The 24,976-nt window shown below is 42.5% G+C and overlaps 1 protein-coding gene across 4 annotated transcripts in view; it reads right to left on the reverse strand.

The window, feature by feature from the left end:
* Positions 1 to 626: 626 nt before the first annotated feature.
* Positions 627 to 24,976, reverse strand: part of elavl4 (ELAV like neuron-specific RNA binding protein 4) — a 72,355-nt gene continuing 48,005 nt past the window's right edge. For 3 of the 4 annotated variants that reach the window (XM_062394692.1, XM_062394695.1, XM_062394693.1), the window contains exons 5-8: positions 21,824 to 21,977; positions 10,072 to 10,297; positions 4,865 to 4,903; positions 627 to 1,897 (exon numbers count right to left, since the gene is read on the reverse strand). In XM_062394692.1, the coding sequence (XP_062250676.1) occupies positions 1,570 to 1,897; positions 4,865 to 4,903; positions 10,072 to 10,297; positions 21,824 to 21,977 (747 nt within the window). In that variant the 3' untranslated portion in view covers positions 627 to 1,569. The remainder of the gene's footprint in view (positions 1,898 to 4,864; positions 4,904 to 10,071; positions 10,298 to 21,823; positions 21,978 to 24,976) is intronic. The other variant, XM_062394694.1, reaches the window with a different exon arrangement.

Genomic DNA, 24,976 nt, shown 5'->3' on the forward strand with positions numbered 1-24,976 from the left:
TTTCCTTGGGCCAACAATAAACAAATATTAAACAAAGAACAGCAGCTCAATTCAATGCCAACATCTAAGTATTTTTTTTTCTTTAAACAACACATAGAACAACAAACTTGGATATTTAAGATATGTGAATAATGTAGTATAGCACCTACTGTTGATCGCTAAAAGGAAGTTCTTTTCAAATGTAAGTTCACCAACGCAGAGCGAAGAAAATGATATAGATAATGTATAGTATGCTCTCTAAATGGATAGATGTGTATATATCTATTTACTGATATCCCATATTGACTGATGACAAACAGGAAACAGGAAAACAAGTGGACTAAGGGTCTTCTTGCTTTGGGCTCTGGACTAAAAGGATGTTTAGGCCTCGGAAAGACCCCTCTCCCTTCCCTTTTGGGTATCGCTGTTGAATAATTACGCACGAGCACATATGTGAAAAATTACCAAAATCACCTGCCTCAGTTTGCATCCCTTTTCACAAAACCTTCCATCTACAAAATCGCAGCCGACTTGAATTCCCCAAAAAACAAACGACCTCTGATCCTATAAAGTACCACGGCAGAACGACAAGACAAGGTGGTGCCCCCTCCCTCCCGCCCCGGCCCCCCCTAGTTAGCCAGTCAAAATATTTTTCTCTTTTTTCAAATCCAGATTCTTGTAAAAATTCTTCAATAATTATTATTTTAATTATCATTTATAAAAATAGATCTTCTTTCTCTTTATTTTTATCTTTTTCTAAACGCATTTTTTTCAAGCAAAGAGATCTTCTCTTTGGCAACAGTGTTATTTTTTTTCTTAAATTACTGAACGTGTCATCAGGAAAGCTAACCCATCCCCTCCCTCACCCAATCTACCTGAACCCCCGTGAGGAAAGACGTTATGTTTTGTTTGCGATACAAAACAAAAACAATGTTAGAAATTCTTTTTTTTTCTACATAAGAGTTACGGGGACTGTGGCGTCCCGTCTAGAATCGATAAGGGGAAGTTTTTAATACACACTAAAAATGAATGAATGGTTCACCAATTTAAAAAAGAGCCCCCTCCCTTTCACTGACAGGGAGGCATATAATACTAACGACAGTGGATCCGGATTTACAAAAAGAAAACAAATCCTGAATCAAGACAGAGAAAAGGTTTCAATCTAAAAAGGACGTTCTCTTCTCTGAAATAAGGGGATACAGGGATTTGCTACTGTTTACACAGAAGAGAAAAATCATTTAACAACCACAACAAACAGAAAGAATATACAACAAAGAGAAGCCTGCATTATCACAGGAGCTTCCAAGAACGTATGAACATTTTCATCATTTCATTTTTGTAATACTTAGGCAACATTGGCTTATAGGTCCAAAGTTATAATATAAGCCATTTCTAGTTCAATTTGTTTGATGGTTTGTTGGTTGCTTTGTGTTCCGGTTGGAGTTTGAGTTTGCTCTGTTGGATGGCTGTTGTAGGGTGGTAGTGGTCGTGACTGAAGGGGCTTAGGGAAGGGGGGATGTGAGGGGGGAGGTGGGGGGGCAATTTGGGAGCAGACAGAGTCGCGGGGCAACTGCTTCTACGTGTCAAAGTTCAGGACTTGTGTGTCTTGTTAGTCTTGAAGGAGACTTGCAAGACACGGTCGCCCAACCTGTAGCCGTTGAGACTGGCGATGGCCATGGCCGCCTCGTCGTAATTCGTCATGGTGACAAAGCCAAAGCCTTTGCACTTGTTGGTGTTGAAGTCACGGATCACCTTGACATTGTTGACGGCGCCAAACGGCCCGAACAGCTGCCAAAGCACGCTCTCGTCAGAATCCGGGGACAGGTTGTACACAAAGATGCACCAACCGGTGCCGGTATGCCCGGGGATATTCATGCCCACCAGGCTGGTCATGCTGTCAATGGTGATGGGAGAGAACCTAAGAGAAGAGGCAGAGTAGGGGAATTGGAGGGAGAGCAGAAAGAAAAGGGAGAAGAAGGCACATTTTAATTGAACAGGTTAGGGCAACTCAGTGTTTATGTCTACTGCACATGAAATGGCCAGAAGAAACCTCTACAACTTGCTTTTACCTCACAAATATTTACATTTTAAAACAGAATTCTCCCTTCGGCATATACAAGCTTACCATCATCTGCATAAACCACTACTGTCTACAACCATATAAGATAACAAGCTTTGACAGGTTCATATGCTATATTTGCAATCAGAAAGTCACTATTCTACAAGACAATATAACACAGAAATAAGGATGCATACACAAGGGGTTCGTATTGTATGTGCATGTCTAAATGCATGGCTTTGTAATGTATGAGCATGTATGTTCATGTCTAAATGCATGGCTTTGTAATGTATGTGCATGTATGTCATGTCTAAATGCATGGCTTTGTATGTGAATCTCTGCTGTACCTCTTAAATCTACCTGAGCTCCTAAATCCTGAAAGGCCTAGGCTGACGACAGCAGCGCGTATCTGTAGCGTAACTATATCTCTGCTGAAGGAGATGCAGATGAAGGTTCTGTCTTTTTGTCCTTGAGAGCTAAATTGCAGGAAGTTGTTGAATTAAACCACTGCTGGAAATTCATCAAAGATCATGCACCAGCCTGCTAAATCTGTGCCTCATAATCGTCTCCCCTTTTCTTGTGATGCAAGAGATTTGAATCCTTAGTTGACTTCACTTAATTGCCTTTCCGCTTAAAGGAAAGGGAAAGTAGAAAAAAATGTCCCCAGTTTTAAATAAAAGGTAAATGAGATAAAAAGGTTCATTTCTTATGCCACCTCCCTCTGAGAAATGGCGACAGGCATTATTAGGTGTGCTTTAATTGAGATTTCCGCTTTGCTGCAGATTCCTTGAAAAAGCCAGCTTTCTTGAGGAAAAAGGGGGGAGGTAAGATGGAGCCAACTAAAGGGGAAAATGTAAGCACTTTACAGCCCAGTGGCATTAAGGTACAAAGTGTATTCCTCCCACTCTTCCCGCAGTCTGCAGGGTCTTCTGTTCTGGTCTATTCCAGAGCTCATGGCTCATGGCACTGATCGATTGCTCAGCTTGCTATTGGGAGCCCACACCCCTCTTTCTCTCCAGCAACTATAAACAGCAATTTATGGCAATCACTACGACCTTCGTGAATGACTTTGGTCCTGCAGAGTCTGCTTCTGTCTTTTGTGGTTGCTGTGGACACTAACACAAACTCCCAGGGCGGTCATCTCAATTACTTTAAAGGACTTTTTGGATTATAAGTACCAGAGGAGTATAAGATTATGGTTGTTGACATTTCTCGGTATGATTGAACGAAGTAGCTTCAAAACTGCCTCTTTTGATGTTTAGGCCTATTGAGGTACATGGGAAATAATTGAAACAGCTAAATAAGTAGGTCATATTACTAAACCAACAACAGGCCTTAGGTTGAAGAGTTTTATATTTTTCCCACATATCTATTTGGCTTCGATGTTTAGAAGATTTAAATATTTTCGCTAGCATCAAGCAGGTGGAATCTTAACAGACCTGGTCTGGGAGAGGCCTCGTCTGACACGCTGGTCTGTTCAGGCCTCTCCTACTGACCTGATATGTATGCAAACAAGCATATGTGAGGAGGTTTATGAGTTTGGGAGGGTTTGGAGGCTAGCTAACACTGCCACTGTGTTTTTGAGGAGATGAGTGCCCTTGTACGTATGTGCCTGTGTTTGTGTGAGTGAGTGTGTGTAGACTATGTGCGCCTACCCATCAGAGTGGGACCAAACACTACCCAATGTTATAGGCCAGGGGTTGCATAGCAACAGTGTAGCTGACCAGACATCTATACTGTCCTTTCTAAATTCAACCACTTCCAGCTCTTAACACCCGTCTTCACTGAAAAGCACCTCTAGCTCAATGATGCAATCAGGTCTGATGGATCTGACATTTTTCTCCGATCACAAAATTATGTAAAGACCTGTAATTGTTAACAATACATCGCTATTAGCTCTACCTAGATTCTGAAGTCCAGTGTTTCAAAAACTTACAGGCCAAGAGAACATTTCTCATCAGTTCAAACTCTTTGTTTGAGGAGCTAAGCTAACTTCAGATGTGTCCCTTGTGCACGTAACATGCAGGATGCCACTGTCAACGCATGAAACATCTATCACCAAAGTGACTGCTGCTCTGGGTTATGTAACACCTATGTTAGCAAGAAAAGCAAAATGAAACATGAAGGCGTTCGAGCAGAGCAGTGCCAAAGCTGGAGCTGTCTGCAGTGAAACAGCATTTCCTGTTTCCAGCAGGGATCCAGGTTCATCCAGCCTCATCCAAAGTCCAAGTGAAAGCTAGTCTCAGCTCGTGGTGCCACAAAATGAGGGCAATATTTACTTTTGTTCTGACTTCCATTGTACAAATCTAAGTCTATCACACATAGCTGATAGTGGATGTACAAGGGTCTTAGTCCTATGACATTGTAAGGTATAATGCACAAAATGATTGTGACACATTTAAAATGTTGCTTTGAAGGAGAGACTCTAACTGTGGAGTGACAAGGCAGGAGAACCTGAATCCAGTAGAAAACCACACACCTAGAAATCAGGAGTTGTACACCAGAGAACAAAATCCATTCAGTACACGGGAAAAAACACCAGCACTTGTCATAATCAAAACAAAGCAAATTCATCACCACTGAAAACAAAGACTGGTTGTTTTCTGCTTTTTTTTACATTGTTGGTGGGGTTTCAAAACCAACTCAAGCTGACGAGGAAATAAAACAAACAAATCAAACAACCAATGATGCAGCTGACCTTTAACGGATTGTTAAACGCAAAGTGACTGCAAAAATACAACGATACATGAACTAAAAAAGGAGAAAGAAGAAAAAAAAGGATTGAGTCAACATGGACATCTGGCATTGGGTGAAGATTTTAATTACCTCTTTACGCCATAGGCCATATTAAGCAAATTGTCCAGCCTGTAAAGAGAAGGAGGGTTCTGGGGTTAATGGTGGGCAGATGGTCGACTCACTCAATGGATCTAATGTTAAGTCCCTCTAGGAACTGCATGGTCCTCCTCACTCAAGAACAAACAAACCCATCTACAGTTGGCCCATTACACTGAGGAGCCCCACCAGGAGATGCTATCATTAGTTAATTAATCTACAGTACCATCGGCACTTGCCCAGTCGGCTGTTGCTCTATTTCATAGGTTTCAGCGTAGCCCTGCACTAGCTAATGCAAGAGCAGAGTGCTACGGTCATCACTGTAGGTGGAATGGTGGAATTGTTTTACAAGACTGCGGCAGTGGACTGGTCACAGTTCAGTATTACAGTCACATGCAGAGCACTAATGGTGGCAGGGCTGGATTGTAGCATGGCAATACCAGGATACTAGGCTAGCCACAGTGCTACGCTGTGTAACTCTTTTACATTACGTTATGAAATTGCATGTGGGTATCCATAAGATTTTCGCAACCACATTTGATGGCTCAATTAAAAAGGAATCATAAACTTTAGTTTTAGATTGTGTTCACTCAATTGAGAGAACACCAGAGATGACAGGAAATGATCCAGAGTTCTGTCAGTGTAATGGTTTGGCATTTGAATGATGGTGAGCGAGAGAGGTGATGACGATTGAGTATGTTCACTAGACCGACAACAACCAAAAAGTCACAAGTGAACATTAAACTAGCCATGAAATTGTGAACTTCTGTCTGGTTGGGGTCGATCTGTTGAGCGTCGGCAGTTTAGGTGAAATGGTTCAAACGATGTCCTCGAACGGTTAGATTTTGGGAAATGTTCTGGTGTCATAATAACTTCGGCTTGTGAGCTACAGGCATCGCTGCCAGCTGCGGATAACTTGAGTGTGTGTGTGTGTGTGTGTGTTTGTAAGCCAGGCTGCAGAAACCTGTGGGCCGTGCGAAATGTTGGCCCATTTGGATGGACGCAGTCTGCTTGGTGACTCAATGACCTTCATTCCTCACTTGGGTCTGGCCTGTCTCATGTCTTATTAACTCCTTTGGCCTAATGGACAGGGGCCACGGCTTATTGACTAACAGCTGGCCGCTGACGCTTCGGTCCTCTTGAAAACGCCATAAACTCTCTGACTTTGGCTCGACTGTCAGCTTTGTTTCTCCCTGTCTCTTCCATTCAACCAGCCTTTGCTTTCCTGCAACAAGATGGCTTCATCAGTTATCGTTTTAAATTTAATTTAAACTAAATGGAGGAGATAACAAATCAGGAGTCTGACGATCAGTGAAAATTTACCAGTAGAATTCATGACAGATGTTGATAAGCACTTTATAAATTAGAAATCTTGTAGAACATAAGGTATAGAGTTTCAGGTTTTGGTTTATCAGTCATATTGTAAGTCATATTCTAATAATTCTAACACTGAAGTCCCCACATTAAACTCAGCAGAGTTGATCTATCTGAGGATTTTTTACATGTAAAGTCAACTTTTTTAATACTTTTTAGGTCTACTATTTTATCCGGGTTCAAAAGTGCATCTGCATTGTAGCGCTCGTCTCTCTAAACAAAAGCTAAAAAGTGCACACGTACAAAAGCACCTAAGACAACATAAAAAAGCGGAGGAGCGGATATATAGAATCATTAAAGCAGTAATTAGCCCATTATGTCGAAGGGAACAAGCAGACTGCTTTGTGGGTAAATGAGTCAATTGGAGAGGAGGCTCAGAGGAGAGGCGCTCCAGGCCCAGAAGCACTAAGACATCTGCTGGCTGCCGGGCCGTTGGGCCACAACAAAACAACCTGCTGCTAACACACTGTCTCCCTCTCTCTCTCCGTCCCTTTTCCCTTTCTCACACATGTACGGATGCACACTGATTCCGGCTCGCCACGCAAACAGTCTGCCAGCTTTTCACACTGCCTCTCCGAGCTCAATATAAACAATGGGGCTTTTGTGCTTCCCTCTGAATGCATGTTAATGGTGGAATGGGCGTTTTTTTTTCTTTTCTTTGTCAAAACAAAAATCGGTTTAATTAAAATTGGCTCCTGCCCTGGATATAATAAGGCTAATTTGCTAATTAGAACCATTAGTTAACGACAGAGGATCGGAAATGAGCGAGGATCTCGGTGTATCGGGGCTTCACTCGATTATGTTTGCCATCTTGGAGAGGGACCATAAAAGCATTTTATACTCTTGCTTGCGTGAGAGTGTGCACGTGTGATTCCCTCAAGGAGGATTGAGGTAATGACAACTGTAGTTGGATTGTTCTGTATTCTTCCTCATCTCTTATTAAATTTAGGCTTTACATATGTACATATCTGCACTTAACAATGAGAAGGATTGTATTAGCTGGCGTTTAAAGTTGATCACTATGGATAAACAACATTTCAGCTTTAACCTCATCAAGTTGTTCACAGTGGAAGCTGTTTAACAGAATACTTTGCCAAAAGAGTTTAAAATGCCCCTTTTCACGGTTGTCCTTAGAAGATCGAGAAAAAAGGCGGCCTGTGCATATCGAACACGAGTCTAACTTCTAAAGTGTTGCGGTTTCAGTGGAGGACTTGGGAGCAGAGAGCGGGAGCAAAAGGGACACAGTGAGGTAGTGTCCTGCGGTTGTGGGTTGTGATGAGAAGCGACAGCTCTCCCGCGGAGCCTGTAAATTGGCTTGGCGTATCACAGACACACAGCCACGCTACATCGCTCAGGTGTCACACCAGGGAAGCTGCTCCAGAAGAAAAATACCTTCCAAGCTCTGACTTTGATGGAGAGTAAACAGCACGACTGGCTTACTGTTATTGAAAGAGAGGGGAAATTGTATAAGCACACACTCTGCTTTCAATTCGTAAACATCCTCGCTGGGTTGGAGGATGGAGGGTAATATTGCACATCTTGGTTTTTTATTGTCGAGGGGAAACCTAACATGACCCCTAGAAATAAGCCCTGAAAATCTCTAGTTTTATAAAAACATTTGAACTAAACAAAGGGCTGTTTGTGTCATAAGGGAGTGACAGGAAATGAACAGGTAGGATGTCATATATACAGATACTGTACATATAAAGTTAAGTGATGGATTGGTGTGGAGATGACGGACCTGGGCAAAAAACATCTTTTATCTTCATAATAACTCAATACAATTAAAATCGTCTTTTCTTTTAATTTGACCTTTGTCAGATTAATGACACAGGTCTTTCCTAAATCTTCCAGGGACCTATTAAGTATTTAATAGAGTAAATTACATCTGAATGTGAATTTAGATTGACAATGTGTCAAACTACAGCACTGGGCTACGACATTATGGTCCATTGTATATGATTATATTTGGCAGAATCAGGGCTTTAAATTCAAAATGACAAATACTGCATATTAAATTAAGTGGATTGTTTCTGTTTTTACAAAATGTATTTCGAAGCCCATGTTTTGCGTAGGCCTCATGAAGTGAGGGGGATATTATGGGACATTATCGGCACCATGACAACATGATGAAATGAGGGTGAATACATATTTGTGAATGACAGAACCCCACAGTCTCTTATGAACAGTTCCTCTCTGATCTGCGTGGACCCACACGGGGCTCCCATCGCCTGATTTACTGACACCTGCACCAGGTGCACAGCTTACACCTGCTGCTTTTAAAAAGGGAATGAATTAGTGGAATATGAATGTTTACAGGAGAACAGTCGCGTTATTGCTGTGACTCATGCTCACAAATGTAGGCGTTAACCTCCCCTGTTTCAAAACTGCAAATTACATTTGGTGCAAACATTTTCCAAATCCTGAAGGTTGTTTAGAACAGACGAGTTTCCTTCATCAAAATGCATTTATTGTCATGTTAACCAAGACTAATTGCCTTCGAGTTTAAGACCTGATGACTCATATCAGTACATTTTACCTGCAAGACAAATTTCTCATATTCAGGCAAGAATTAGAAACAGCAACATTTCATGTAATCATACCAAACATGTTTTTTTTTTGGCATCCAGTATTCAATAAATCATACCACTTTATACTCGTTTGGAAGTTTGCTGGCAAATAAATATTACTTGCTTTCCATTATGTATCGTTTAGACACATTAATCTGGAGATTCCCAACCTTTTGGGCTGCAATTACCCTGTGACCCAATTCTCATTGTTAATCTCATTGTGTCTAAGGCACCTTGTGTTTCACTTAGTTTCATCATAATGTCTCTGGATTTGATTTTGGTAAATAGGAGGAGCCGATTGGTTTAGTAAGTATATCTCCCTAAATTCCTGGTTAAAATGTTCCCTATAAATGTTACTCAACAGAGGATGGTAGTCCAGGTTAATTTAACAACAATTTAGGTCGTTGTTATAGTGATCACTTTTAATTATTTTAACTTAATTTCCCAGAAGTTGTTTGTTTTCCGTCTTTTCATGGCTTGAATGAGTATTTGAGCCTGCCATCGCTATGGAGAGAGGAAGAGATCAGGTAGAGCTGCAGTTCAGAGCTGCAGCAGATTCAAAATGTTTCATTCCTGCAATTGTGAACAAAACGCGTTACCAAAGGTTGACTGTTCTAAATTGTACCAGGAAACAGAAAGGGATTTCATCTGAGCTGCATATTGCATCATCCAATTCCTGAACGGCATAAACTTAATCTTCTCTCAGCGCACACAAAGTCTTTCAACAAAATCCACCTTAGAAGTCGAATTTGACTTCTCACTTTTTTTTTGTTATCTTAGCTTGGAACTTTTTTATCAAAGAACCAACAGTATTTGTTACGATAAATTTTTGATACTTACAGTTCTTTTCATCAAAACCGTAGAAATGAACCAATTGTAGCTCACATTTCTACTCTTCTAGAACCAGGGACAGCAGAAATAGCTCGTCCCTGACTAAGCGGCGAATAATCTTTTCATATTGACAGTTAAGGGACAATCTTTAGAATTTCTTTAGACATTTCTAGACAGAATAGTCAATCAAGTCACACTACTTAAGAATTTTGAAGGGGTTCACAAACTTAATTTGAGGCCTTACAACTGATCAACTGAAAAAGGTCGGGAAACTCCATCTTAACGGCACCATTAAAACAGCACATGTTGGCTCTTGTAACTCTTCATCCTCTGACTATACAACCTGAAAGTGCTACCACCCCATCCCGGCTCCTCTTTGTCCCACCTCCTCCATGGTTCATGACCATGTCCCGCCCCAGTACTCACCTGAACCTCTGAGCCTGGTGGTGGAGGGGCCCTGGGTATCGGCGATTGGGGGACTGGTAGAGTTGTGAGAGCAGGGCTTGACTGGTCTTCTGGCTGGGGTTGTTGGCGAACTTGACTGTGATTGGCTCGGCAGCACCCGATGGCTTCTGTCCGTTCAGGCCCTTGATGGCCTCCTCAGCCTCTATCCTCTTATCAAAGCGGATAAAGCCAACACCTCGGGAGCCGCCTGCGGGGCCAGCAGATCACAAACAAACGGGCCACCTTTTACTTTAAGGTTTAGAGGGAACATGGAAAGTCTATAAATACATTATGTTCAGTATGTTAGGCTTCTTTTCTTTCATGTTTTCCTGGACTAACGCTCTTAAACATGTGTGGCAGTTTTGGGTCTGGCCTGGTTTACTTTCTCTCGAGCTTAGACGGGTTGTAGTGTGCACATTTGACAGATCTCCTGTGAAAGAGACTTGAAATTAAATCCATAAAAATCAAGTTATTTTGTGACGCTTATTTCTTTTCATTCATTTAACCCTTTTTTTCTTGACCCTCAACCGGGCGTCTGTTAATCCAAGGTCCATTTTCTCCTTCAAGTTGGCTCCAGTCACAGTCCACCACACACACACTCTTCATGCATTGTGTCTGTGACATTTGAGCTGTTACCTCGGAGATATTTTTGGACTGCCACCTGAGAGCAACATTTAGAGATGTGCCTCCTGGGAGGTCCTTTGCTGTTGTCTGTGAAAGCTCTGTGTGCATTTTTTACTTTATATCTATATCTCTATATATGTATGTGTGTGTGTGTATATTATTTGTCTGCGTGCACTGTTATCTATTAACGGAAGCTGTGCCTGGTTTTAATGAGGCTGCCTAGATGGCCCAGAGGATGCTTGCTCAGTGACAGCAGCACTCTGCCGATGAGACTATTTACATAACAGTGTGTGCGCACACAGGCATGTCTGTGTGACTGAGACTGAATAAAAGAGAGGCAGTGAGAAAGAGGGGAATTTTGTGTTTGAGCATCATTGTGTGCAGTCTCTGTCTCACACATAAAAAGCCCTCCTTATTGTTATTCCACATTTTTGTACATGCCATCTTCTCTTCCCATCGCTTTTTTTTACTTTCTGCACTCGCTCGCCTGAATTCTTGTTTGGAGAAGCACCTTGGCCATCTCACTTCCCCTTTTGTTCTCGTTTTCCCTTCAGGACACAGGCACCACAAGGTCATTTACTTTAAAGCCAAGTTGCAACATAAAAAGGCACTCTCTGGAAACCAATGATTTATGAAGAAATGTTTTATTTCTCCTTAAAGGTGCAGTCTTGGGAAACAGTTATTTTAGGCTAGGCTTATTATATTTCTCTTCTTTTTGTTCCTTTATGTTGATTTAAAAAAAAAATATTATTCCGCAACCACTTTCAGCAGGAGATGGTCTAGTTCAGACCCGTCAAAACAACAAAACAATGTCTGGACATCGGCCCTCATCACCAATAGCTCTAGAATCTCATTGTCTTTTGAAGTTGACATCATCACTTGTATCTTCATTGTGTAAAGCTCACCTTAGAAACTTGGACATAACTTTAACTTATTTCCCTCACTGGAAAGTTTGCGGTCCTGAACCACAGCATTTTTTACGCCTGTTGGATTATCTCATTAACTCCAATTAAGTCTAAATTATTCTGTTTGATTCTAATGTTTTTTTTAAAATCTTTTTTGCTCCTTCTCTCCTGACAGACTTTCAGTTTCCCTCCCTCACTTCCCTTTGTGCCAGCTTCTTTACCTTCACATTTTAATTAGCTTTTCAGAAGCAGAAAAATAACAATCCTAATGGGATCTTACAAGTGTAAACAATGTTCCTGTGAATTTACTCATTTATTACTGTATCTATCATGAATGTGAGGTATAACTGCAGTCTCTGCTTGGGGGTGGCTGTTTGGGAGCTGCAATTTAGTGAGTCACTGGTAATGGGCATTTGTATTTCTTTATTTAAAGTTGTAAATATAGTATGCATGCATTGAATCTAGGTCACGCTCCACCTTGACGACCGGAACATGCACAATTTCAAACAGTCGTCTGCTGTAAAGGCCCTCGGTGACTCCAAGAGCCTTGCTCAAGGACACCTCAACAGTAGTTAAGGAGGGCATCGCTCATTCACTTCTCCTAGAGACAGAGGAGAGGAGAGGAGGAGAGGAGAGGACTGTATTTGTCTTTAATCCTCACACTTGTTTGGCCTTGAGCTGCTCCTAAGCTGGTTGTGGCTGGAGGGCCTCTAGACAAATGCTTGGCATACAGATGAAGGCACGGCACAAGCTCACACGTACACACACGGATACACACACACACACACATACTTAAGTGATGACTTGAAGAGGTGCTATTGAGAATGAAGTATGAAAAGAGGAGTAGAGATGTCCATGACCGTTTGCAATCGTCCGTGTCTGATTGCAAATGGAGTGCGTATGCGTGTTTGGGAGAGACTGAATTTTTTTATGTGTGCAGTTTTGTCTAACTGTGAAACAGACAGTCTTGCCCTTGTCGATACAATAGCACCGTAAGGAGGTGAGACAGGTAAGGAGCCAATTTACCCTATCACCGGTAATTCCGATAAACAATGAATGTGTGGGTGCATGCGCCACTGCAGTCATCTCCTATTTGCATCCACCTTGTCGGGTTGTGTCTATAGGTTACTGTAACAAGTTCACGAAGCCACAGTCTGGGGAAGTAATGTAATCGACTTGCAGAAGATTTCAAACTTGGAGAGGGGGTAAGCCTCGGCTGGAAGCATGAACAGGTTCAGGTAGTAAAAGAGAGCTGATTCTCTTTGGCTCAGATACAGCTGAGTGAAGTCGACCTTCAGTCGCAGTTCAGTGTTGTGCTGTGAAACTCCCTGTACTCTGTTTAGTATCACTAGAGAGCAGGACATGGATCAGTGGGACTTTGGAGGAGAAATCTGTGATGGTGGTGTGAAATGTGCATTAACTGTTCTGAAGCCATAACGTGTTCGATACGATGAACCCAAACAGCACTGATCAACATCAATTGTTCTCATACTTCACTGTTCTGCTCTGTATTGTCTGTTAAAAATCTAATACAAAATTTGGAATAACTCCCTAACTGCACAAGCAGAGTATCGCTTTCCTCCAAGATGGCATAGAGGAAGACAGACAAGCTAAAGTTCATTTGATCAGAAAAGGATTCCAAATGATTTGACATTATTATTCTTTAGCTTTTACATGAACCTACAGGGGGAAGTGCCTCGTAATTCTCATAATCCCTATAATTCCCCACATTACACCTAAAGCTGAATGTATCTTTATACCATGAAACTCAGCAGGCATCACATTAGTGTGTCAAATGCTAGTGCATTTAAATCTAGTGCAGGCTACACTTGCAAACTATGCAGCCAATACATCCCACTTATTTATTGATGGCTAACGGGACGTAAACAAGTGTCTCAGAAACAACTGACCAATCCCATCATGCATCATTTTCAATAAACCTGATGTCACTACTGATAGTCCGTCACTTAATACGGTCTAAATTCCACATCTTGCACTTAAGCTCATTGATTTCTACTTGAAACATATATGGCTCGCTCATGAAATTTGTACTTTCTACCAGTTAATGTGTTATTGACTCGATATTTTACATGGTCAACCTGGTCAATTTCTATTGTCATCCATTAATAGACATTGAAAAACTAGAGTAAAGATGCCTTGCAGCAGGACAGTGAATGTTTAATTAAGGACCAAGTCTGGCTGATGGTTTGTTTTTAGTGTGGAGCTCTATGAACAATTGTCAATAGGATCAGTCTGCTGATCCATTATTATTATGAAGAAAAGAACGACTTGGTGATGAAATTGAAAAAAACAGTTTGAAATGAAATCATTAATCCACATGCCACTCAGCGTGAATTCATCTGTTTCCCTGATAAACCCGGCTGCCGGGCCACATTAGCGTAACAAACCTTGAGCAAGATTTATTCGATTTTCCCCCTGTTAAACATTACAACCAAAAACAAACTTATGAAGTGAGCTGCCAATCTTAAGGCGTCCGACCTGATGACTATGTCCTTTCATCTAGCCCCAGAAGCACGGGTCTACTTATCAACCGCCAGCCAGCCATACGGGCGACATTAGAGCACAATGTACTTACTAAGGTACAGCAATCTGTCTTTCTCACTCTCTCTCTTCTGCCTCTCACTCCCTCTCTCACTCTCCCTAACCTCCGAAGTAATCAACAGCGGCTTATATAACTCTCTCTACCTGGGCTTATCTCTCTCTGACACACACCGACACAGGCACATTGGCTGCCCTACTAATAACACGCTGCCTCAATCTGGGGAGGGAGGGGTGGTGTAGAAGGAGGTAGAGGTTTGGGGGGGGGGGGGGGTTGAAAAACCAGTGCTGGGGGGGAGAAGGCAGGAATGAAAAGGAGAAAGGGAAAGAGATAGAAGTGGGGAGCGAGGCAGGAAAGGACAAAGGGAGAGAAGGTGATAGGGGATAATGTTAGGAGGTGACAGTAACAGGACGATGATGAAAGGAAACAGTGCTATTCTTGCTTGCCTCTGCCCAAACAAAGCCGCTCTTTCTCTAAAACCCACCATCATTTCCCCAAACACTGACTGACTGACAGAGGGAAGTGACTGTGAGCAGAGGAGAGGTCTGAGAGAGCAGAGGAGAGGTGAGAAGTCTGGCTGCAGTGGAACTACCTTTCCCTTTTCTTTCCCCTTTCACAAGCACACACAGTATATCCATCCAGTGCACTGTATTCCTGTAAGCAGCCCCATACACTCAGTGTACATAGGCAAAATCTTTAAAAAAATGTCTTCACGTTTCATCTCTCGTCCTTTTTATCTTTTATTTCTGGAGCTACATTGTGCCAACTGTGTGCAATGATTAGACTTGCCTTTCCAAAAAGATTCATAATATGGCAGAGGCAGAAAGAAACTCTCTTCCTGCTGTCTTTTAATTAGAGGCGGGAAAAAAAATTCAATGTCCTTGTTTTAAGTAACATCAGTGTGACTGGGTACAGATGGCGTCTGAAAAAGCAGCAAGAGGAGAGACGCAGGGACTTTGAAGAGTGGAGGTGCCCTGTGCTTTAGCCTCTGTCAGAGCAGCGTTTCAACCATCTGTCTGGTGTGTGTGTGTGTGTGTGTGTGTGCTCACGTAACGATGTGCATATCTGTACGTGGCGGTGTCTGCGTGTGTGTGTTGGCTACCACAGAGACGGTATGTGCACTATATAGATTACAGGGGAAGCGATGGCTGGAGTCAAGGCTGCAGTCATCCCACCTAGTGGGTGCAGCTCTCTCCACTTGTATTACCTTGACCGTTCTGTTCTCCACTGCTGGACAGGTGGAGAACAGGGAGTCAGTGTGGTGTCAGTCTGCAGGGGAACATCCATTATTCAAGTCAAGAGAAGCGGAGCGTACCAACTGCACGGAAAAAGGGGAAATTCCTTTGAGGAAAAACTTGTGTTGTTTAAATTCACAAGCACAGCGTGAAAACAATAATGGTCCGAATACAAGAAGAACACAAAAATCAAACCATGAAACCCTGAAAGGAGACGTCTGGTGCCTGGTTTTCATTATATTGTTTTGGAGAAGTGTAGCACTGTGAAGAGGTTTCTCCCTGTCCTTATAATGCATATTGTTTTGGTATTTCTGTACCAGCGCAGCAAGTAGGATGGCACAGAGGTGAAAGGAGAGTGAGAGAGAGACCAGAGCTCCATGCAGATGAGGCTGCACAGTGAGATGTGGACCTCATACCAACCAACTATATTCAAAACATCACTGAGGCCTTGTCTACTCTACTGTGGATATTTTTGAATTGAATTTTTTTTCCCTCTGTTTAAAAAGCAAACAAAATATCTCCGTCCAGATAGGAACAGGAAAATGACATGTTAGGCCAGTAGGTGGCGATGAAGTTTACATCAACAATAATAGCTTCCATTGGCGTTGATTCTGTGCTATGTAAGGTTTGATTTCATCCTAAACGCTAAGTATACACAGAAACATGATTATTTGAAATACTTTGGAAGGCGTATGACAATATCTCTTATTTTATTGACTTCAAACTCTATTTGCGTGTCAAGGGGCCCACTCGCAGAATACATTTTAGTTGGATTGTTTTGACCAATAAACCCGATTTTTGCCATCGTCTATGAAACACATTTGCTACAATTTATACAGCAGCTTCATCAGCTCTCCCTTTAGGTGATATCAATCGCAGGACGAATATGAATGACAATTCTGCAGCCTCTAAATTAACATATTTCATATCTCATATTATTCACGGTGATGCATTGTGCGCACCATGTCGTGTGCAAGCAACACAATGCTACTGCAGAGTAATGTAACATCTATGCATCTATCTACGCCCACATGAAACTGTTCAGTTATTTTTTGGGAGACATTGAACTCATTTTATTTGATTTCAATTAGATCATTAATGTTGAGACAATTTAAAGTAATTCTTTCTCTCGCTCTCTCTTGTTCTGTCATAATCTTTAATCAATCTTCTGTTCACGTCTCTCTCACTCTCTCTTTTTCCCCTCATCTAAAAATACAGGGGATGGCATCTGTGTGGTTTCTGATGTTCTTTCTTCTGTTCTGACTAAAATAGCTTCGGTTCACTTTTACCCAGGGTGAGTCATGAGGCACGTAATCTTCAGACGGTTCTATTAAGCACTGCCATTATTGTTGCATGTAAACATAATCAAAATTTTATAGCCTCCAACAGAGTTACTAACTGCAAAGTGCCTGTGTTGATCACTGAGTCCCAATAAAAACATTATATGCATCTGAACATAACACGACTGGACTCAATACCCCCAAAACAAGTCATCTTCGAAAGGCACTCTGTGTGCTTACGGCAACATATTATTGCTGCGTGTTTCTGTAATGAACTTCTCAACCAGTTTCATTTTTACATAATATTGTATGTCTTGCTCTCGCCTGAGATTTTATATCTGTAATCTCCAATATACTGATAACAACTAAATAAAGTAAATAATCAAAAAAAATGTGCATAGCTTCACACGTGGATGTGTCTTGGCAGCAAAACCTCAAATACCCTTTGTTTAACAGGAAAATATGAGGCTTCTTGAGTTTTTCTTTCCTAATGTGTTTTCTTGTTATTATATATGTGAAAGGTCTACAAAAAAAAAATCTTAAAGAGACAGAAACATTTTGGAGTTGGATATGAGCATAATATGTCTCCTTGAATGCTATATTGATCAGGAACAACTCTGCCTACCACACAGCTGTAGCTTGACTCCACGCAACCATTCATCAGTGTTTAAAATCACCATCTTAAGTAGAATGATGGCACAAACAACTCGTTACTAGGGGAATCTTTCCCATCCCCACCCTCTGTTCAACACAAAGGAAACGTGACGTCAGCCATTTCACAGCCATACTGAGCAGCAATTAAGTTTCACATCTGAGTCACCATGTATGAAAGCCAAGTCTGCGGATCGATTGTATTTTCGGTCATTGATCAGGTAAGCATTGACCTCTGCTCGCCTACAGGTCCAGGAAGAAGAACTGGGAATAGCCAACTATCGATCCAAAGCTGTCTCTGATATCTTTTTTTCGAATTGAGGCAACCCTAAACCAGCTGCCAGAGCACGAGATCACGGCTCGGCTGCCTTCCCTGAAGGTTTGAAGGAGCAAGAAAGGCAGGAGAGTGAATCCAGCCCGCACGTTTCACACTGATAAAGAGGCAAAATATGCTTATCCATTTAGAAGGAATCAATAGAGGGTGAGGGAACGAAGGAAGAGATGGACAGATGGAGAGATATCCTTGTCAAGTCGATGTGGTGTTCCCTCTCTGAGTCTCTGGGGTAATTTGGCAGTTTCAGTGGGTTTTGTCTCGGCTTCCTCCCACTGAATGATGCTCACAGCGATGAATCTAAATTTCCTTTTTTGTCCTTATGAACATAAGAGTGACTGCAGAGTGCATCTTGTTGATGAGGAGGTCGATTAGAGAACAGGCTTCATGTTCCCAGTTTAGCAGAGGAGGAGCTGGGGATCATCAGCCCATCTGCCAGTGGGCTCTGGAGAATGGCTTCCTCAACGACTTTGAGTCGCAGCTCTGTTCCTAAGCCTTTCTGTCTGTCCATCGCACTTCTCTACAGCCTCTTCGATGTATAGACAAGGCTGTTACTTTTGTAAAGAATTTAAACACTAATTGGCCCATGGAGGGAAAAGTTCATATTCGAAGGATATGGTTCAAACTCCAAATATACAGTCTAGGAGCTTGTGTCGTGATTCAGCAGAGGGCGCTCATTGTCAGTTTTCCCTCTAGACCTGTCAGTCAAATCACACATCACAGACAATCACAGCCCTAAAGCATTGGCGAAGCGGCTTGTGAAAGTATTTATACACTGTATGACTGCAGCGAAACGCACTGATGTAGAGCTGTCAGTTGTCTTTGTGGAGGCACAACAGACGAGTGGAGCGATGTCAAGTGGTCAGCCTCGACAAAGCCATGACTTTTGGAAAAAGCTACAGACCTCATATAAGCTGTAGACAATGTAAGGGTGTGTTTCAAATCCGTGTCTTCTTCACTAAGGAAATTGGATTTCAGGCACTGATTCACTGAATGTGGGGATACTGAGTCACCGATGACCTGCAACAAGGGACCACAGGACAATAATGTCACATCAACCACAAGTGTCCTTCAAGTCAGGAAACATTAAAGTTAATCACTGAAATCAAAACTGTTAATATAGCTGTAGTTTCTACTCAAGAGGCCGTGTTCTTAGAAGTGACTGGAACAAAATCATCACGAGGACATCCGACGACTCTGAATCCCAGAAGTGAACCTCACTTATTGAATAATCAGGATCCAGTTTGACGCAGACCAAAAATCAGTGTGTGCCTCTTTTTCTCGCCTTCCTGTCTCTCCTTTCTTCTGTACTTACATTTTTGGCAGTCATGGGGGAGTTTTAATTTGCAGCCCGTTTCTCTCTTAATAGCAGCAAGTGTGTGTTTGTGTGTGGCAGATGCGTGTATTGTCTCCTGTGTGCGCAGTAACTGAGTAGAAAGAGATGAGTCAGGGATGCCAGCACACTACTCTCAGGGCTCTTCTAAAGTCCTCCAGTTTTTAATCACCAGCAACTCCAACATCTAATTAATCATTAACTTTTCTCCTGCTGATCCTTCACCCTCCGGAGACACCTCGCAGAACGTTTCACTCCCGCTTGCATTATCTTTGTGCCTCTGTGTGAGCATCGGGCGCCGGTGTGAATCTCTGTGTATTTCAGTTTTGAGGCAGATGGGTAAATAGGATTACGGTAAGTGTAGACGAGGCGCAAAGTGTGAAAGCACCTCTGCTCTATGGACTCAAGCGTGTGATGACCAATAAACCTATTAACGCTGCGAGCCAGAATTGTTGGACTGCCAGGGTGTATCCACCTTCAAATGAATCCCAGTAATAAAAAAGAGGCATTTAAATGGTGGTATTCATGTCAGAAATCAAACTAGATGGGGATTCAGAGAGTGCATACTTCTACTGATGGCTTACCTTACTATGTTTAAGAAAGTTAAAATAAAATGTCCATGATCCAGGTTCACTCCGGAATTGATGAGTTCTTTCTTGGGTCATGCCCCATCTGTCTTGCTTGAGTAGTTTTTCTGTAATTCTGCTAATAATTGCATACGAAAACATGAACTCCTAAGCGAAGGCGATAATTTATTTTTCTACCTTCTTATAGTGTTGTTAACGTCTGTTAACCTTCTGGGAAATCTAGCAGGCGGCCAACAGAATATTTTCTAAACCCCAACAGAAGAAAATGTTGGAAAGAATTATACATTTAGATTTTAATTTAATTTAAGTAGCTTTTTAACCTCAGACCAAAAAACAACAAAGAAATGTGGTATTTCTAAAATTAACCAAATTAACACATGTACTAAAAGGTTTTAAGTTTAATTGGTGCGCCAAATGTGATAAATTAAATGTTTGTAAAGACGGATAACTGTTGATGAATAAACTATCCAAGGGAGAAATGTGAGATTTGAATAAACTCCATTTAATTTCTTAATTGAGCATTTTCCTTTCATGTGGGTGTTTATATTATTCTCAGGCTGCAGGTCTTTATCTGTACATGCTCACGAGAACACTCCACTTGAAAAGTGACCTCGCGCCAGTCAAGAATGAAGGCTATAAATTATCCAGCCTCTCGTGAACGCCACCTATACTGAACGCATCGGAACCTCTGCCTTCCAGTGACACCCCCCCCCCCCCCCCCCCCCCCCCCGCCTGCGTTGAGATTTGTACTTCTCCCTGTGTGTGTGGCCTGGGCTGTGGAGCTGAAACATCTATGTTGTGCGTGTGGCTGTCTTGTTTCGTATCGGGGGTCCCCTGGGTGTGAGCAGCCAGCGTGGTGGTGTGACCTCTCTGTTAGTTTGCAGAGAGAGACGGGGAGCTGTTGAAAACAGGCAGACAGCAGAGGAGAGGTGCTCACTTCATCCAAATGTGAGTTTGATGAGGATGGAAATGGCCCCATTGTTTTTCTCCTGCGTTACCCTCCTGCTGCCCCTCTCCCTTCACCTCCTCCCTCTGCTCATTGCCTCTCATTCTCACGTCTCTGCTCATCTCCACCCTCTTTCCCCTCCATCCTCTCTGCCTCCTCGTGTGCACTCCCCTCCTCCCCCCCGTCTCCTTTTCTCCTCTCCTTTGTTTCCATTTCCCCTCTCCTCTCACCCTCTCCTCTCCTCTGCTCAGTGTGTATACAGACAGGCCTGCACTTCACTGCCAGCAGTGATTTATTCTGCTTAGGCAAATTAGTGTGGCTTACAGCATGCTGCTCCCTTTCTGCTTCATCAGTACACATTGCACATAACACTGGAGCAGGTTGCAGCCTGTAGGCACACGCACAACCCCTGAAATGGATCTAAGAGACATGCTGGAGGGGTTCTTCTGCAACACAATGCACTGATGTGATTCATTCCTGTGTTTCTGATGTAGTGGAATGTGTAAAAGAGCGTGTAGATTACGCAGCTTGTGCCTCTAATATAATCATCCTTTTTGCCGTGGAGGCCGTTGGGGCCGTGGTCCAGAACAATCGTCTGCTGAGTTCATTCACTTAGAAAGACGCTTAGTGTGGAATGGTGGGGCTGGGCCGAAGGATTCAAACCAATTATGATATTAATAAGAACGTACTCTGATCATAGACTCTATGTAAAGATGGACGGCGCATGTCCACCTCCTCTCACTATCCAGAAATGAAGCCACAATATCCTTGGTACGAGTGCTGCCAGAGTCTGTACGATAGCGATCATCTATAGTGAAAAGGTGAATAAAGGGAAGGTGTCCTCTAACACTCCATAGGATCAACACATATAGTGTGAAGAAGACATAGATGTGATGCTGCATTCAAAGGGAGACCTAATTAAATGCTGCACCAGAGTTTACAGGTTTACAGTTTTAGCGAAGACAAGTACGCAGGAGTATGACGCACTCGGCGGCCATTTTGGTTTGACTGAAGTGTGTTGCAACTTGAGCAGCGGGTACAATTTTGTAGGATTTGAGATTTATTTACGTATTCTAGAAATACTTTGGATAAATGGTTATATATATTTTTTCTCGAGAAAAGCAGTTGGTTCTACATATTACTCGTGTGTTCATAGATCTAATTCTCACATGATCACACAAATGATAGATATTTGAAATTTATCAAGTATAAGTACTCTGTGTGTGTACGTGTGTGCGTTTGTGCTTTTTTAAAAAGAGAGGAGGTGCAGCCCCATGGATACCTGTGACCTGGTCGACGAGGATGCGGGAGGTGATGATGCGTCCGTACTGGGAGAAGAGCTGCTCCAGCTCCTTCTGGGTCATTGTCTTGGGCAGGCCGCTCACATACAGGTTGGCATCTCGGATGGAGGCTGAGCTGGGTCGCGCATATGACACCTGTGGAGAATGAAACAGAGTGTTAGGGCTCGTATGAATAAATCAAGGCTTTATTAGTCAATGAAATCCCAGGGGGTTCAAATCGAAACAAGGTTACAGTGTGAGAGGGTCAGGGACTTTGTGCGTGTATGTGCGTTGGATGACGCCAGGGTGTGTGTCGTTGGATTCACCAGGAGGAAAATGTGACTATTTTCTTAGCACACCTTGCCTTGGGGATTATCGTTGTCAGGAACAGATTTAGCTGCGTAGAACACTGGAGAGATAACGCTTGAGTCGAGGCAGAGGAAACTTTGTTCCCTTGAGTTCGAAACCACAGGTGTTTTATTTTGAAAGGGTGGCTCAAGTTGCCAGGGGAACAGGATTATAGGCCTTTGTCCAAAAAGTCTCTTCATTGTGCCCCTTGATTTCATGCACTGCTCTGAGTTAAAGCATGAATGAATTACAAAGGCCAGAGTTAATGTGTTGTGGATTCAGAACATAAAATGAATTAGCAATTAGCCCAATACTAAGTAACCAGAAATATCTTTTAAGCTTTTCACCAAGCACCGTTTAGCCCTGCGAACTCTGAAGAGAGTTCATTTAGCCAGTTTAGAATATTAGTCAAACTTAAAACGTGAACTCTACAAATTAGCAATCGAAGTGAATTCTTTGTAACACTTAAGCAATTCGGCTGCAAGTACACAAACACACAATCCATTATATTCTTGCCCTTGCAACAGCAATCTCACAGTGGAGATAAATACACCTCGTGTTACCACAAACCCAACTGAATTTCAGTCAGTTCCTCCTCCTCCTCATTTGCACACATGTCACAGACGGACAAGTTTCTATCTAATCATTTGGTTGATAAGTTGGCCATGACAACTGATTCTCTGGTTCGGTCCTGCTGTGTGTAAATGTTATATTTAATGGGACCTGAATAACTAGTCATCCTGTTGCAGGGCAGCTTCCAGCAGCAGCAGCTCTCTACCCGTGAACCTTCACTTGACAATCGTCTTTCCCAACATCTTCATGTGCCGACCCGGTTTCACTCCAGTGAGAAGTTGTGTAAATCCCATTACGACTGCTGCTGACTGGAGCAGCTTTCCCTCGCAGTGCTTTCATTACCTCTGACATGTGGAGACAGAAGTCATCAAATAAGGTTAAAGTCAGGCAAATAAGTTGGATCCTGCAGCAGCAGCATGTGGAAATCCTGCGGTGGGAGAGCGGGATCAGGGACAGCTGGCTTTCTCGCATGTCTCACTTTTCTTTCACCCATCTTCCTCTTTGGCCTCTTCGGCTGAGCTCCAATGTCTTCCTCTCCTCATCTCCCTCCTTTTTTGCTGCCTGGATCGTCTCCTTCTTCTTCTCTCCTTCCTTACTCACTTCCTTCCTCCCTTCCTTCCTGCGTGCCGCCTCACTAAACCTTTCTCGCTCTTCCAGACTCTGCCTCTCTTTTCCCCGTCCTCTTTTCTCCTCTGTGCAGCTCTGCCTCATTTTCTCTCCTTGTCAGCCAACTCCAGATGTCTAATCCATCAACACCTCCTCAAGCTGTGAGCGGTATTGTGTACAAGTGTGGCGTGGTGCGTGTGTGCTTTTGAGTGTGTGTGTGTGTGTGCGTGTGTGCATGTGTGTGTGTGTGTGTGTGTGTGTACAGAAAAGTTAGGAAAAACTGCAAGTGTGAAGATTAAAGTGTTCACAAGCACATACTGTATAAATGTGGATTATGTGCATGTGTGTCACTGTGAGCTCCTCTCACCTTTGGCATGCTGCTTCCCCTCACACCTCAGAAGGAAAGCGGCATCGCAGCCATCGCTGACTAAATCTGAGGTGTCGTGGTGGAGGGAAACACAGCGGCGAAAAACCCCCCACCTCAAAGACACTACTGAAAGACACATCGCCGAGAGCACGTGAATCTCCGGGCGTCCAAGCGTTTCCTCACAAGTGTAGCGGCAGAGAGTGGGACGGGTGTGACATGAAGCGGCGACAAACTTAATTTTAGAATTACTGTGCTGCCTTTTAATTTAGCTTGTTACCTGTAGGGTATGTCAGTCTGTTGTGGAAGAGAGGGAAAGCAGTGAAGGAGGGTTGTGGGGGGGGAGCGACGAGATGAAGTGTGAAGGAGCGATGGCGCCAGACAGCGATGCGCAGTTGTCTGCTGTCATTACAAAGACATGGAAGCCTTTATCTCAGGAACAACTCGAGGCAACCTCTTGTGTCATGAGTGTGAGAGTGAATATCCGACTGCTACAGTCCAATTTTCATATTCACAAAAATACTTCAAAGTAAAAATATAAATACTGTGAGCATTGTTCAGGAAACAGAATTATAATCTTCTTAATACTGGCAAACGTCTCGGATATCCCGGCCATGAGATGACATTCACACGCTTCAACTTCTAAATAAAATCACTTGGTAATTAATATTCCATATTTATCACTGCTAAAATACAGACAACCTAAAAAATATAGACGATATGGATCTTCAATACAGTAAATATGTTAGATACCAATATGTTAGTGAGGCTTGATATTTTTCACCTATCATCTTAACTGCTTATCTTTCTGAGGGTCTTAGTCGGCTGGAGCCAATCACGTCTGACATTGGGGATTCATACCTCAGTCAGTCTATATAAAAAATACAACATTATATAATAATATAACTTAACAATGAAATACGACCAAATATCAAGACCTTCAATAAAGATTTGTGTTTACATATTTAGCTCCATAATTACACAATTGCAAAAAACATAGTGAATGAATTTGTGAGGAAACCCAGAAGTACCTCAGTGAAGCAAGAATTCAAAATACAGAACTGTTGAGAAGCCGGAAGCAGAAGTTGTGAACTGAAATGAGCGATGAGCAGTGCTCCTATAGCGCTGACGTGTTAACACTCACAGGCTGGTACACGTTAATATGTATGACGCATACAAATACAGACACTGATTCATCAGTTATAAACACCTCATGCCTCTAGAGCTCCCACCTCAAACAGAAAGGTACACACGTACTTACTTC

The sequence above is a fragment of the Platichthys flesus genome, chromosome 9 (genome assembly GCF_949316205.1).
Source record: "Platichthys flesus chromosome 9, fPlaFle2.1, whole genome shotgun sequence".
Lineage (NCBI taxonomy): Eukaryota > Metazoa > Chordata > Actinopteri > Pleuronectiformes > Pleuronectidae > Platichthys > Platichthys flesus.